The following is a 16,408-nucleotide window of genomic DNA, read 5'->3' as shown; positions in this document are numbered from 1 at the left end:
TGAACGGCAAAAAAAACATTAAAAAGAACACAGAAATAAAGTGAATTATTAAAAGAAAATGGTATAATGAGATTCATTTGGATAATACTAAAAATATAGAATGGGATTAACAACATTTCAGTGAGTATCTGTCCTTCACATGAAGGAGTAGTAGCGCCCTCGCTGGCCGAACGGCATCAGACCGCGTGTGTGAGAAGTGTTGGGATTGGAGCACTGCGGGGGCGCAACTCACGCGACTCGTCAGGCTGGTCCATCACGTGCTTCCAATTGAACAATGCTGGTACAATGGCACAAAGAGACACAATGGATTTTGTAACCTGTATAACTGCAATACGATTCGAGATGAAACTCTTCACATTTTTGTACTGTAACTAGTAGCTTCCGGATGAGTTGCTTTCACAGTGAGTGGCTTTCGCAGTAACTGATCCTTTTATCGGAGTTGAGAATTGATGTTGCATGTGTCTTTAACAACTGGTGCTATTCTGGAAATACCACCTTAGGAACTGTTAATTTGCCCTTATGATTTGTGCAGTTGCTCTGACAGGAGTTCCTAAACAAGGCCCATGTTTTGATATTATCACCTAGTTTCTAACTTCGACCAAGAAACATTTGACCATTTACAGTGTGGGTTTTGCATCATGTATTCTTGTTATACTGCTTATTGACATGCTGTAAGTAATTATCTTATTGGTGTTGCAGAAGGATAGTTGATTACTGAAATAATAATTACTGATAGTTTATTGAAATAAATAATCCCCAGAACAATTTTGCAATATAGATAAATTACAGAACGAAAGAAATGTATAACTTATTCTCAGTAATGAAATAAAGGAATGTATATATATTTTAATTATTAATAATGTATTGCAATACAACCGATTAAAATTGAAGGAAATTATAATATGAAATATTCTATCAGTGACACTTCTCGATGGGTGTATTTTGCAGTGTTAAAATAGTTGTTCACAGTCTTATAAACTGGCTTGGCAATGTCCACTACCATTAAGATATGTGTACATATTTTAATACATACATGTACTCTCACGAATTTATTATATAACCTTAACAAAGAAAATCATTATTTGTCAAACTTCGTGTGGTAATCCTAATAAATTAGATTTAAAGTTCACAACTGACGGTTTAGCCATATTGTCAATTTGTCCGTGGTGGCTGCAGGATTTGAAGAAAAAAATGAAATGATTGAAAATTGTATTTACTGATATTTATTTGGTAGTAACATTTGTATGTACATGTATACCATGGGGACCATAGTATATATTTTTTATTGATTTGACAAAACTATGTACTTGTGTTCTGTGTTATCCAGCATAAATATCGGAATGTTCGGAAGCATAAAATTGTAATATGAATTTCCTTCATCAATACTGTATGTTGACGCTATCTTCCGGGCATACCTGTTATTCAGAGTCCCGTATTGAGGGGGGGGGGACAAGGGGTAGCTGAAAATCAAATGGAAGTTCCATTTACAGTTAGGTTTTTACACTTTACAGATAAAGCTAATTCAAAATTACGGGCGAATAAAATAGCTGATTACATTTTATTCATTTAAATTACATTATTATGAAAATAAAAACAATTGATTACAGTTTACGAAAATAACCCATGCCGACCCTCCATCCTCTATCATGTCTTGGACCGTTTATTTACTTGTCAGTGTCTGACTGGTATATGCATAATGTGAAAACGTCAAAGTAGTAAAAAAAGAAAGCTAAAAGTCAGTTGCCAGTGCCGAGAGAGCCATAGAACCAAAACAATATGACTGTCGTCGATATGATTTTACACATTCTGGACAACATTTTCTGTGCATTTAAGCTGTTGTTTTTAATTTGCATAACTAAACACACGCTATTTACCCCAATCAGATAACCAGGGTTGTTCATCAGATAGATAAACATTGACAAAGCAAATAAACCAATGCATATACAGAGATGTTATATAATGCCTGCTGTCCTATATGCCCGTACTTCATACAGCGTGAACACTATACTTATATCTGTAGGGACGAGTAAACAGTTGTGTCACTATATAACAGTAATACCCTTTTGAAAGAAATATGATAACTTATTTAGCACTGTGTTGCCGGAATGTGTTGATGTGACTTTTAATTTGTAAACTTTTGAAAATCATCTCAAACTGGTGGCCTTGATGTACTAGCTATAACACATTGAAGACATCAAATGCCGAATTAGGAGTAATAGCGCCACCAAGTGACAGTTTTAGCGTGTATTCATTTTCATGTTTTCAAGTCAAGTAATCGGAGAAGGTAGTGCCATGGAAGGTAGAATGTCCGAGTACCTTCTATGGTAGTGAAAAAAAAATGTTGGAGTTACAATGGGTCTACTAACTGGTAATGTATGACTTTATTCCTGTATTCCTGCCTTGCGCCTCAAATGTACAAATAATAATAATAATAATGTTTTTTGTATTTCTTTGTATTTATGTTCCTTGCCATTCAAAACCCCTCTGAAAGTTTTAGTAGTGTAATAAAGTTATTATAATATATATTGGAGAGACGTAGTTGTGGAAATGTACCGTTAAAATGTAGAAAAAAGTTTCGTTCTTGAACTATGCTTATGCTTAACTCGGCAAGTTCGAGTTACTGTTAAACAAAACAAAAGAATATATGTTGCCCGTAACTCAAAGTTTGGTTAACTTTTATTTAAAGTTCGAGTTACTGAATGTGGACGTTGAACAAAGAACAAAATGTATGTTACCCGTAACTCGAAGTTATGTTAACTATTAATTGAACATCGAGTTACAATTTGGGTATGGTTTCACAAAAGTGGGCGTGGTTTCAAAAATATGGGCGTGGTCATTTCTGTAACTCGAACAATTCAGCAAATCAATTGAAACAGTTTTTGAACTAACCATGAATCACGTGACCGATTCTAGACAAAAGCTAATGTTTAACAGAGATTAAATATCGTTCGATATGGAGTCGTTACGACCACGAAACTGACTTCTTTTTTCACCTCCATGGATAAACGGAGTTTCGCGTGTCGCACTAAACGAAGTCCGCTTCTGATTCATACTACGATCTAAACTACCGTTGTTTGTAACAGGGAAAATTGAAAAGAGGTATTTCACAAAGTGTAGAACAAAATTCATCACCAAACAAATATTTTTTTACATTTTTTTGCCACCAATCGCCCTTAGTTACCCCTTAGTTACGCATACATGGAATGAAATAACCATCGAACAGCCTCAAAACTAACGACATTCAAATTATTACATAAATAAATTAAATTAGTGGAATACATTAAGTTAACAAACAACAGAGAAGGTATTGTTCTAATGTCAAGACCAAAAATTAAGGTCATGCTCAGATAGTTCACATATAAAAAAAAGCAAAACGCGAGCAATGTAATTATAGATAAAGAAAAACTAAAAAAAAAATTAAAAAAAAATTGTAAACAGATTATAGACAATGATAACAAAGGAAAAAATATCACAAAAATAAATTGCGCACTTACAGCGAACTGAAAACATACTTTGGCTTTGAAAACTACTTACACGTAGTCAAAAATACTCATCACAGGTCATCAATGACAAAATTGAGGATTAGTGTTCACATACTACAAATAGAGACTGGAAGATACAACAACACAGATATATCTGACAGAAAATGTCTATGTTGTGAAAAGAACGCCTAGGACGAAAAACATGGGAGAAAATAAACTTTATCAGCTGTTATCACCCCCACATTTAGCAAAAACTAAAGAATAACTAAAATATGTTTTAAATAATCAAGATGAGAAAACAATAATACAAATAGCAAAATACACAGAGAACTGTTTCAAAACAAGAGAGGAAAAACTGAAAACAATATAGTCAGCTAACTCAAGATAAGGTCATATATATAAACATTAGTAAACCAAATATTCACCAACACAAATATGGAAAACTATCCTATTTACTTTACCATTATTATTTTTTCTACTTTTATTTGTTTTATTTTCTTGTGTGTATTTTTATTCTCACTTTAATTGTTTTGTTTGTTCTTCTTCGCATCTGTATTCCATTTTATTCAAAATCCTAAAAGGGATACGAACGCAATAAAGATAATTATTATCATTATTAAATTGGCAGAAATTAAAATTCGAATATTGATATTTGTGGCACGTGACCAAATCTAGGACGCAATACGCTCATTACTACGCGTGAAAACTATAAAACAGAAAGACAAGAGTTGGATGAGAAAGTGTGTGAGAAAGTTTGTCCAGAATTATGAAATCAATAAACAAATAATGTTCAAGTTGTCGCCAATCGCTTTCATTAAATCATAAGTTCTATGCTTAAATTATTTTTTCCAGGCGTAACCAATTACAGATAGGTCGATTATTAGTCAATTCTCATACCAATTCTATTTAGTTTATGTTTTCCCGTATTATTTTTGTTTCTATTCCTCTGTAAACATTTTTTTACCAGAATAAAAACCGTGTTTTCTAAATGGATGAAATAAAATATACCATTCATTCGTATGATTGATATTTTAGTTACTAGTAACGCTAATTCAAACAAGTGGGTTCAAGGTCTAAGTTAAATATTAAGTTACATCTCGCCCCTGGTACGAATCTTATACTGACACCATATTGCAAAGGGTGTCTTGTTTGCCAGTTACCGTGAATGGTGCGTTACCGCGAAATCCGTCGTTCGCCTTTTATATATCTTTATACACATTCACATAATATTTTTAAGAGACTGTATGCAAGTCTAACACCACACAGAAATGTTACGCTAATACAATCCGGGTCTGTCCCGGACTATTAGTCTGCATTTAAAAAAAATAATGATAATTATTCTAAATTTCATATTGTCTCATAAATATATAATATTTTCGAATATATTTTTGTTTGACTTGTAGCTATTTCTTTGTTTTATGAATCATCCGTATAAGCTTTTTCAATTTCATTCTCAACTGTTTTAGAATGCACATAGCAAATACTAGTATTTGCTGTTGTTGTTTTTTTTGCCACCAAATGTAATTCTAATAAGGATCGGACTGTGATATCTCATAGCACACCATGAGGCCCGGACGCGGTGACTGGGGTCACCAACCTTTTATTCAACGTGTAAACAGTAACCAGGCAACAGTACGCACTAATTTGCATACTTGCTGGAGCTGCTGGTGTGTAATGGCGGCTTCGTTGGCTGGCTGAGTTTCTCTTCAATTATTCATATCGCTGTTAATGCTTTATTTCGTGCTCCAATTGTTTTAATGACGAGATTTTACGCTTTGATGTGATTACCTGACAGAACCGTGGGTGCGTTTGCGGTTTCAGAAGCCGACTGTATTGAGATTGGTATGCTGTAATAGGATTTTACACCGATCAAATCAGCGCTGTTCACGGGGTTTGTTGATATTGTTTTCTAACGGGTGAAATCATCGTACCTTAATCGCTCGTTATAAGTCTAAGTACTACCAGACATGATATTATTAGACTGCCCCAACTGTTGAGACATATATGCTGATTTGACAACTTTGGTTTTGTCAATTTTGTTGACGACGATTTGACAGGCTCGGCCAATCTGCTTGATTAATGTTATGGCATCGAGTGCTAAAATGAGTAGTCCGTCCAGAGCTAGTCTGAAGGAGAGAGATGACGACAAAGAAAGAAAGAACGCAGACAAGTAAGTTTGCACTTGACTTTTATAATTCTGCAAACATTTTGTATGACGGGGAGACACCTTCTTTCCGACGTACGATTGTTGTACCACTATACTAACCCATTCTCGGTGCATGGGCCCATGTATCACAAATTACAAACAGCCTGGTAAACTCGAGTTATTGTAGACTTGAAATAGAACATATTAATTAATTAATTATGAAACATTATTTGTCAAGTTATATTATTGTACACTTTCAACGTCTAGGTATTATATATACATATACTCAGACAATAAATTTATTAGTTATCTGAGATATTTATTAAGATTATTACTACGCTGGTATTTATAGTTTACATTTAAAGGCTCATGTCAAGTGACCTGCTCGTAACCTTGCTTATTTGTGGTGTGTTTGTGTATTTTGACTTTTTGATGACGAAATCTCCACATGGACAATTATGTTTATATTTTTAGCCTAAAATAGTTACTGTACTATTCATAATTTCATATATCCAATTTTGGGGTATGTATAGTGACTATAAATTTAACAAAAACTATTTGACCGAAACATGATGGGAGATGTATTAACAGCTACAGTGTAGAATTGAAAGGAACTGAATTGCATTGTTAGGTTCTAGTTGTAAACTTTATATGTCTAATTGTCACATATCTAATAAGGGGAATGATATGGGCCTTTAATAACTAAATAACCTTTATTACATCTTTTAGAAATACATGATTCTACAGAAACTTAAAGGCCGCAAACCAAATAATTGATTTATTAGGAAAAATATTAATAATAAATAGTAATGATTGATTCATGTTGATTGTGGCAGTTGATAACTGTTCGATCAATCACAGAAACTGTGACTTTGATATCACTGGTGAAGATGAATATTATTTAGAATGACCTTAGCCTCATGCAATCAGCCTTGCACAAAGAGGGCAGTACATATCAAAAATCACAACCTCTTGTTTGAATTCAAATCAACATTTGTAAAAATTTCCAATTAACAACATCCATGGGTATTGAATCCGAAATAAGAATATCTAAGTGTATAGTAACAGTTGACAAACTGAAGTAATCATAATTATGTGAAGTGTCAGATTGTTTATTATATTTGAGCATATCATATTTACATAACAAACCCAACATGTGCGAGATATATGGGTCTCATATAAACGAAGATAGCGACTTTGACTGGTGCGCAGATCAACGAGTACGAACTGAGACGTTTCCAAGCTTTAATTAGGCAATTTTCATGTGATTGGAAGGTATCGAAGAAGTCACCGTCGATAATCAGTGCAAGTCGCGACCAGGTCAAACCTCATACTTGTGATTTCCATTTGAAGAATGCATTGGATTGTGGGAAAATCAATGTTTATCAACACCGCGCTTTAATGATTCTTGGCTAGACAAGGATATAACACAACTTCCAAATACATGTACTCACTAATTCAAGATCTTACTAATTAAAAATAAAGTATATTCTAGCAAAGAGATCGTTGACACTTCAGCTAAATTTGTTATTTCATTTAGCTATTTCAACATGTTTTATAGTATATTGCAGCTTGCTATTCTTATTTCGGGTTGTAACTATAGAAACTCATGATAAAACAGACAGTGCATTGCATAAATTAAAACAGGGTTTCCTGCAATCACAGTAATGTATTCACGCCACTGATACACTGGTATAATATGACTTAGTGTGAATTGCAAATGAATAATTCTTGTTATTCGGTCTGAAACTCTTGCTTCGATAAACATGTTACTGTCACATGATTTGTTTTCCCCATGTACCAGTACTGATTGAATACTACTTAAAGCTTAATTATTAGCATAAAATGATGGTCTATCATGAAATACAGTAATTTAATAATTAAAGGTTATTTCATGACAAGCCCTGTCATATTTCATCATACTGAGTCGTTTTTTGTGAATATTAAAACTGTGCAATATTACAGGATTGACATCTAATAACCTCTTAGACATGGCTGTGAAACAAATAAGCCAGTTTTGATTGAATGATAAATGATTGTGTACTGCAAAATGGTTACGGGGTAATTATTCACTGGGTTTTAAGTTTGCTTATTTCGCTTACTGGAAAATGCGCTAAATTAAAATACAGTGAATATTTATGTAAAATTTAGCATAGAAAATATTATCTAAATGATAAAACCGTGAGTTTAAAACCTACTGAATATGCCTGAAATGCTAAATCAGTGAAATTTAAACCCAGTGAAATTTAGTCATTTTATAGTATTTACTTGTAAATTTAATGTTTACATTGAATTATTCTTATAACTTGATGTTGTTTATTTGCAGGAAATCCGTTGGTGGTACATCTGTGATGTCATTTTATGTCAAATTAGAAAATCGTTTAAATATGAGAGACTTGCAAGATTTACAAGTAGCATTCATGGTAAGATATGTGTAGGACATCTCAGTCCAGACATGTACATGTAACTTATAAGTGGTCTAATGGATTGCTAGTTTATGTACATTAATACTTCTATACACATTATTTCTGGAAGAAAATGATGATATAATAGTATCAATACATGATCACATACAGAAAAAAAGTGACATACAGTATATAGTATATATTTATATATATAAAGTGCTTCTTGGAACCTTGGAATCCTATAATTGCTGTATTCTGGTCATCTCATGACCTGACAACCATCACTGGTAAAAAACAAAAGCCCCAAACTCTCAATACGCAGTATTTTGTGCTAGTTGTTGAGACCCTCTACATGTGCAACATATAAGTTTGCTTATTCGGGACTGTCACCTAGTTGAGTTTTTGCTGTTTTCTCTGGATCCTACTGAAGTTCCACAGCAGCTTGCACCGAGCCATAGAAATACATTGTACAGTAGTGCGCGTCTTAGCAACATAGAATAATCTGTGACGTAGCTCCATCCCCAAGAAAAGGATTTAATTTTCACTTTTAATTTTTTAAGTTTCAACATTTTCACTGTTGCACAAAATTTACCAATGTTTGTCTATCACAAAATTGCAGCAACAATTTGCACTCCAAAAGATGAAATGTTCGTGAAAACTTATGATAAATATGTGAAAAATATACAAATATAGATTCTTATTGTTTTGGATACTCTCATTTGGAATTACCTCTAGATGTGGTCTACGGTTACCGTATTATTCTCCCAAGAAAAATATTATGAATTAATTTGCATAACATTATAGTATGTTAATTATCTCTATTGTATTCATGGTTATGCTAAATTGGCTTAATTGTTTATATTTCCTAAATGTCCAATCAGCAATTCAAAAAAAGATTGCCCTAATAAAGAATCACAACCTTTTTTTAACTCCGCTGTCATCAAATATGACAGAGTGGAACTGTTCATATAGGTGATTGTTCATTGTCCATCCATCAACAATTCTATAAAAAACTTGTACATTTGATACTTGGTATCTCATTGTACAAAACATTATCCACTTTGTTTTAAGGAAGACACTCTACAAAGACAGCGGAGGTATTTTGACTGTTAGGTTGTTTACTTAATACTTGCTCACTAAAATCTGAATTTAGAAATACTTTCAAAAATTACTGTTAACAAAATCTATTGGTTATATTCCAAAATGAGACTATCATATGGTAGTGAAAATTTAATGAATACTAAGTGTGTATTTCTGTATTTGCAGGCTGAGGGAGATGGCTATGATAATAAACTAAGTCTGACCAGAGATCAGTTTGTTGAAGCTTTGGCACTTATATTGACAAAAGGATCCAAAGAAGAGGTAAGATATTAGTCACACTATTGACACTTAAAAACACTTGTACTGTCTATGCATTCTGTGATGAAAACCCAAATGTTGTGCCTGCTTTAAAAAACTGTTTGTTATTCTCATGAATAATTTACTTTTCATCACCCAGTACAGACCATTTTCAAGTATCTTGACAAAAGCAAACTGTGTGAATAAGTTAAATTTTTTACTCCATCAACTATCACAAACATCTTGTTAATTTCATCCAGTCACTTCAACCTTTTCACCACCAGTTCCCTCTTTTCATCACAAATTCACAAAATAGTCCTGTTTATTGTCTGCACTTTTCTTCAGAAGATTGGAATGAAAATAGTCACATTTTTGGAGTAAAAATCAAAAATCAACTCTAATTATGCCTGTTGGCTTCAAAATTAGGGTTCATTTCCAGAAATATTGAAGAATATAGAAAAAAAGTGCAGAAACAATTTGGGCAAGAAAGTCTGGTGGTGAAAAGGTTATTCTGCGTTCACTACACGCTATTTGAAGTTGTCTTTTTTTTGGGGGGGGGAGTGCATTAAAGCATAGCAGAGAACGCATCTGTTTACAGTGGTGAGACACATTTACCATAGTTGTGAGGGTTTATATGTGTCATTTATATTACTCAACTCTTTGAATCACATTTCTTACATTAACCTGAACATTCAGTTGTTACATTTACTTATGATTGACACTAGCTGCTGATGGTGACAATACCAGTTTAGATAATTGGAATTTTAGATATTAAACTGTCATTGACAAAATAAAAACAAATTTAGATAGTCTTGGGAAATAATTTTATGTTTAACAATGTATTTTACACACATTGCATGTGATCCACATTAAACACACAAACGATGAATTTTGAAATAGTTTCAAGTTAAACCTAAAGTCATTACCTGAGTATGTCTGAGATTGCATGATGTCATTTTAGGTTGTACTCTTTCTGCAAAATTTTTTAAAAATTAAATTTTTTTGTTCATTATGTTTCAGTTTGGTGAACTTTTTGACAAAATAGATGTAACCAAGGATGGGAAAGTAGATTGGGTAAGTAGTGATAGTAGTTGCTATGGAAACTTTGGATGTGACTTCACTTATTGATATGGTAGAGATGAAGTATACACAGTGTGATATTACTCACTATCAATCATTTTCATCTCTATGGTGACTCATTTCAAGTTTTTTTCCTTTTTCTTGATTTCAGGATAAATTTGCCTCTCATCTGTTGCTAGAATATCATGAGAAAGATGACAGAGTGAAATCAACCCAGGTCAGTAGCCAAAGTGAGCAATGGTCTTGAAAAATGATTTTATACATACAATTTTAGTATAGTACCGGTTTCTGTTGTAAATTGGCCCAGGGTCGTTAAACGGCTGTTTGGTTTTTAAAAAAAGGATGATTTTTCAGCAGTTTTTTAAGGTGTTATTTTAATCATTTCTCATGCCCAAAAGTTTAGCAGTAGTCAATGACGCATATTCAAGAGTATTGATGTTTATTGTGACTAGCGTGAATGGGTAGCTCCGTTTCGACAATGAGGTGTTGTCGCTGTAAACAATGTTATTCTTCAAATGCTCAGTTTATCTTTTGAAAACGACTAATTTGTTTATTTAAAAACAAATCATGTTGCCTTCCCATCAAAATCCAAGCCAAAAGATCGTACAACAACATCGGCAAATCTCTTCCGTGCTGCGTTCAATAACATTGACATATTTAAATGAGCTATGGTAATTTGAACACGTTGGCATCATTCATCATTTTCATTGGTTAATATTTGGGAGAAAGCTGCGCGGTCTACTTTTTAATCCAGCAAGAACAAAATGTATAAAATTTAATAAATTGCAATAGTGTCTTTTGTTTTGGGTGGACCAACTGCCGGCATTGAAAACCCCTAATAAGGGCCTACCAGCTGTGAAAATGCCCAGGGCGATTTTTCGGATAGGCGAATTTACGACAGAATCTGGTAGATGTAGTCAAAGTGGGCTTGAAAAAAGTCTTTATCCGTACGATTCAGGTGTAGTACATGTAGTCAAAGTGGGCAATAGTCTTGAAAAATGATTTATTCATACAATTTTGGTGTAGTACATGTAGGCAAAGTGGGCAATAGTCTTGAAAAATGACTTATCTATATGATTTAGGTCTAGCACATGGAGGCAAAGTGGGCAATAGTCTTGAAAAATGATTTATTCATACAATTTTGGTATAGTACATGTAGTCAAAGTGGGCAATAGTTTTGAAAAATGACTTATCTATATGATTTAGGTCTAGTACATGTAGTCAAAGTGGGCAATAGTCTTGAAAAATGATTTATTCATACAATTTTGGTATAGTACATGTAGTCAAAGTGGGCAATAGTCTTGAAAAATGATTTATTCATACAATTTTGGTATAGTACATGTAGTCAAAGTGGGCAATAGTCTTTAAAAATGATTTATTCATACAATTTTGGCATAGTACATGTAGTCAAAGTGGGCAATAGTCTTGAAAAATGACTTATCTATATGATTTAGGTCTAGTACATGTAGTCAAAGTGGGCAATAGTCTTAAAAAATATTTATTCATACAATTTTGGTATAGTACATGTAGTCAAAGTGGGCAATGGTCTTGAAAAATGATTTATTCATACAATTTTGGTATAGTACATGTAGTCAAAGTAGGCAATAGTCTTGAAAAATGATTTATTCATACAATTTTGGTATAGTACATGTAGTCAAAGTGGGCAATAGTCTTGAAAAATGATTTATTCATACAATTTTGGTATAGTACATGTAGTCAAAGTTGGCAATAGTCTTGAAAAATGACTTATCTATATGATTTAGGTCTAGTACATGTAGTCAAAGTGGGCAATAGTCTTGAAAATGACTTTATCCATACGATTTGGGTTTAGTGCATGTAGTTAATAATCATGTAAAAATGACTTTATTGAGGTTAGTTGTGGTTGCCTTAGTTGGCAAACATCCTGAGCTCTGGTTGTGTCCATAGAAGTTAGGTTTAGTTGCCTTAATGGGCAGTAGTCTTGAGCCCTGGGCAATAGTTTTGAGCTCTGGGCAATAGTTCTGAGCTCTGGGCAATAGTTCTGAGCTCTGGGCAATAGTCCTGAGCCCTGGGCAATAGTCCTGAGCCCTGGGCAATAGTCCTGAGCCCTGGGCAATAGTCCTGAGCTCTGGGCAATAGTCCTGAGCTCTGATTGCATGCATTGAGGTTTAGGGGTTGCATGCATTCTTAATTATTAGGTGTTATTGTCGTAAAAAGTTCTAATCAGTAATTTCGTCTTAATATTATCATTAGTTTACTAGCTGTATGACAAAGTAGTACACATTCAAATACAAGTGGTAGAGACTATTAACTAGCTGGGATTGACTTATTCACAACTATGATTATTTTATTGCAGGTTCCACAATGGAAAGACATCAAATACTTGTCAAGGTATGTACATGTATTGTAATATTATTCCATTAGTATTGTCAGGTGGGATTAGTAGTGTCAGGTGAGATTAGTCGTGTCAGGTAAGATTAGCAGCGTCAGGTGAGATTAGCAGCGTCAGGTGGGATGAGCAGCGTCAGGTGAGATTAGCAGCATCAGGTGGGATTAGTAGCGTCAGATTGGATTAACAGTGTCAAATGAGATTAGCAGTGTTAGGTGGGATTAACAGCGTTAGGTGGGATTAGCAGCATCAGGTGGGATTTGCAGCATCAGGTGGGATCAGCAGCGTTAGGTGAGATTAGCAACGTCAGGTGGGATTAGCAATGTCAGGTGGGATTAGCAGCGTCAGGTGAGATTAGTCGTGTCAGGTGGGATTAGCAGCATCAGGTGGGATTAGCAGCATTAGGTGGGATTAGCAGCATCAGGTGAGATTAGTAGTGTCAGGTGAGATTAGCAGCGCCAGGTGGGATTAGCAGCGTCAGGTGGGATTAGCAGCGTCAGGTGAGATTAGTAGTGTCAGGTGAGATTAGCAGCGTCAGGTGAGATGAGCAGCGTCAGGTGAGATGAGCAGCGTCAGGTGAGATGAGCAGCTTTAGCTGAGATTAGCAATGTCAGGTGGGATTAGCAGCGTCAGGTGGGATTAGCAGCGCCAGGTGGGATTAGCAGCGTCAGGTGAGATTAGTAGTGTCAGGTGAGATTAGCAGCATCAGGTGAGATGAGAAGCGTCAGGTGGGATTAGCAGCATTAGGTGGGATTAGCAGCATTAGGTGGGATTAGCAGCATTAGGTGGGATTAGCAGCGTCAGGTGGGATTAGCAGCATCAGGTGAGATGAGAAGCGTCAGGTGGGATTAGCAGCATTAGGTGGGATTAGCAGCATTAGGTGGGATTAGCAGCATCAGGTGAGATTAGCAGCGTCAGGTGGGATTAGCAGCATTAGGTGGGATTAACAGCGTCAGGTGAGATTAGCAGCGTCAGGTGGGATTAGCAGCATTAGGTGGGATTAGCAGCGTCAGGTGGGATTAGCAGCATTAGGTGGGATTAGCAGCGTCAGGTGAGATTAGCAGCGTCAGGTGGGATTAGCAGCATTAGGTGGGATTAACAGCGTCAGGTGGGATTAGCAGCATTAGGTGGGATTAGCAGCATTAGGTGGGATTAGCAGCATTAGGTGGGATTAGCAGCATTAGGTGGGATTAGCAGCGTCAGGTGGGATTAGCAGCATTAGGTGGGATTAGCAGCGTCAGGTGGGATTAGCAGCATTAGGTGGGATTAACAGCGTCAGGTGAGATTAGCAGCATTTAGTGAGATTAGCAGCGTCAGGTGGGATTAGCAGCATTTAGTGAGATTAGCAGCGTCAGGTGGGATGAGCAGCGTCAGGTGGGATTAGCAGCATTTAGTGAGATTAGCAGCGTCAGGTGGGATTAGCAGCGTCAGGTGGAATTAGCAGCGTCAGGTGGGATTAGCAGTATCAGATGAGATATTGTTATTTTTGATATTTATTTTTTTCTTCTATATATATTTTTTCTTATTTGAAATGTTTTTGTCACCACAGTCCTCATAAAGATGTTATTCAGAAGCTTGCCTACTTAAAGAATACAAACCGTTATATTTCCATCAGTAAGGAGGGATGTGTTTCTACTTGGGATCAACATTTAAGAATACAGAAGAGTATTAAAGTAAGACTGCCTTTGTAGTAAACACTTGAAATGGAAATTGAAAGCATTTATTTAATATTTTGTGTTTTTCTGAAACATTTCACATGACATTGATATATACCTGGTTGGCATGGAAATCAATGGTTTGTTTACCTGTCACATGATAATGAAATCCATATTCTGTTTACCTGTCACATGACATTGATATATACCTGGTTGGCATGGAAATCAATGGTTTGTTTACCTGTCACATGATAATGAAATCCATATTCTGTTTATACCAGTCACATGACATTGATATATACCTGGTTGGCATGGAAATCAATGGTTTGTTTACCTGTCACATGATAATGAAATCCATATTTTGTTTACCTGTCACATGACATTGATATATACCTGGTTGGCATGGAAATCAATGGTTTGTTTACCTGTCACATGATAATGAAATCCATATTCTGTTTACCTGTCACATGACATTGATATATACCTGGTTGGCATGGAAATCAATGGTTTGTTTACCTGTCACATGATAATGAAATCCATATTCTGTTTATACCTGTCACATGACATTGATATATACCTGGTTGGCATGGAAATCAATGGTTTGTTTACCTGTCACATGATAATGAAATCCATATTTTGTTTACCTGTCACATGACATTGATATATACCTGGTTGGCATGGAAATCAATGGTTTGTTTACCTGTCACATGATAATGAAATCCATATTCTGTTTACCTGTCACATGACATTGATATATACCTGGTTGGCATGGAAATCAATGGTTTGTTTACCTGTCACATGATAATGAAATCCATATTCTGTTTATACCTGTCACATGACATTGATATATACCTGGTTGGCATGGAAATCAATGGTTTGTTTACCTGTCACATAATAATGAAATCCATATTTTGTTTACCTGTCACATGACATTGATATATACCTGGTTGGCATGGAAATCAATGGTCTGTTTACCTGTCACATGATAATGAAATCCATATTCTGTTTACCTGTCACATGACATTGATATATACCTGGTTGGCATGGAAATCAATGGTTTGTTTACCTGTCACATGGCATTGATATATACCTGGTTGGCTTGGAAATCAATGGTTTGTTTACCTGTCACATGAGATTGATATATACCTGGTTGGCATGGAAATCAATTGTTTGTTTACCTGTCACATGACATTGATATATAACTGGTTGGCATGGAAATCCATGGTTTGTTTACCTGTCACATGACATTAATATATACCTACCGTAGTTGGTGTGGAAACTAGTCTGGTGATTTATCACATGACATTAATATACTGTGTTCACATTGAGCATTCATAACCTTCCTCTTCTTCCCATATCTCCATGCAATTATCAATCCAGATGTCAAATTTATTGTCTTCTGGTATTTTTAAAGTAAGTTGCTTGCATGTTTTGTTGTATAATATTATGCCTGGCTTCCACTACCTACTACAGTTACTGTTTTAAAAGCATCTATGATAAACAATCACTAAGTAGTTAAACTCCTAACATCAGTCCTCATAGTAATCATTCAGTATTTGAATATTTGTTGTTGAGGTAGGTTGTACGTACACCAAAGCACCTGTTTTTTCACACCTGTAACACATTGCAGAATGAATGCACATAGATATGTGTGGACTCAACATCCACATAAATAAGACTGTTAAAATTCAAATATTCCAAATCCAGTATGTCATTTTTGGGAATTCATTATTATTTTTATCATATCTTGTAGCTCATAGATTGTTGAAGAAGCTTGAAGCATGTTTGCATGTATCATACTTTACACAGAGATTACGCAATGCATTACTCATTGAAATAAGTTTTAATTCCTCTGATAGATAATTTAGATAATTTTTAGAATAATAAAAAACACACACCATATTTCTGTGTAATACAGACCACAACAACTTATA

General features: G+C 34.8%; 1 protein-coding gene across 1 annotated transcript in view; it reads left to right on the top strand.

Moving 5' to 3' along the window:
* The first annotated feature begins 5,136 nt into the window (after positions 1-5,136).
* The window catches only part of LOC102803374 (cilia- and flagella-associated protein 337-like), a 38,932-nt gene continuing 27,660 nt past the window's right edge, over positions 5,137-16,408 (top strand). The window contains exons 1-7 of the mRNA XM_085505343.1: positions 5,137-5,652; positions 7,955-8,051; positions 9,300-9,395; positions 10,392-10,445; positions 10,603-10,668; positions 12,787-12,821; positions 14,369-14,492. Coding sequence (XP_085361469.1) covers positions 5,567-5,652; positions 7,955-8,051; positions 9,300-9,395; positions 10,392-10,445; positions 10,603-10,668; positions 12,787-12,821; positions 14,369-14,492 — 558 coding nt within the window. The 5' untranslated portion in view covers positions 5,137-5,566. The remainder of the gene's footprint in view (positions 5,653-7,954; positions 8,052-9,299; positions 9,396-10,391; positions 10,446-10,602; positions 10,669-12,786; positions 12,822-14,368; positions 14,493-16,408) is intronic.

This window comes from Saccoglossus kowalevskii, chromosome 11 (assembly GCF_978046115.1).
Source record: "Saccoglossus kowalevskii chromosome 11, keSacKowa6.1, whole genome shotgun sequence".
NCBI lineage: Eukaryota > Metazoa > Hemichordata > Enteropneusta > Harrimaniidae > Saccoglossus > Saccoglossus kowalevskii.
The sequence above is the reverse complement of the archived record's forward strand: the minus strand, read 5'-3'. Positions and strand labels throughout refer to the sequence as shown.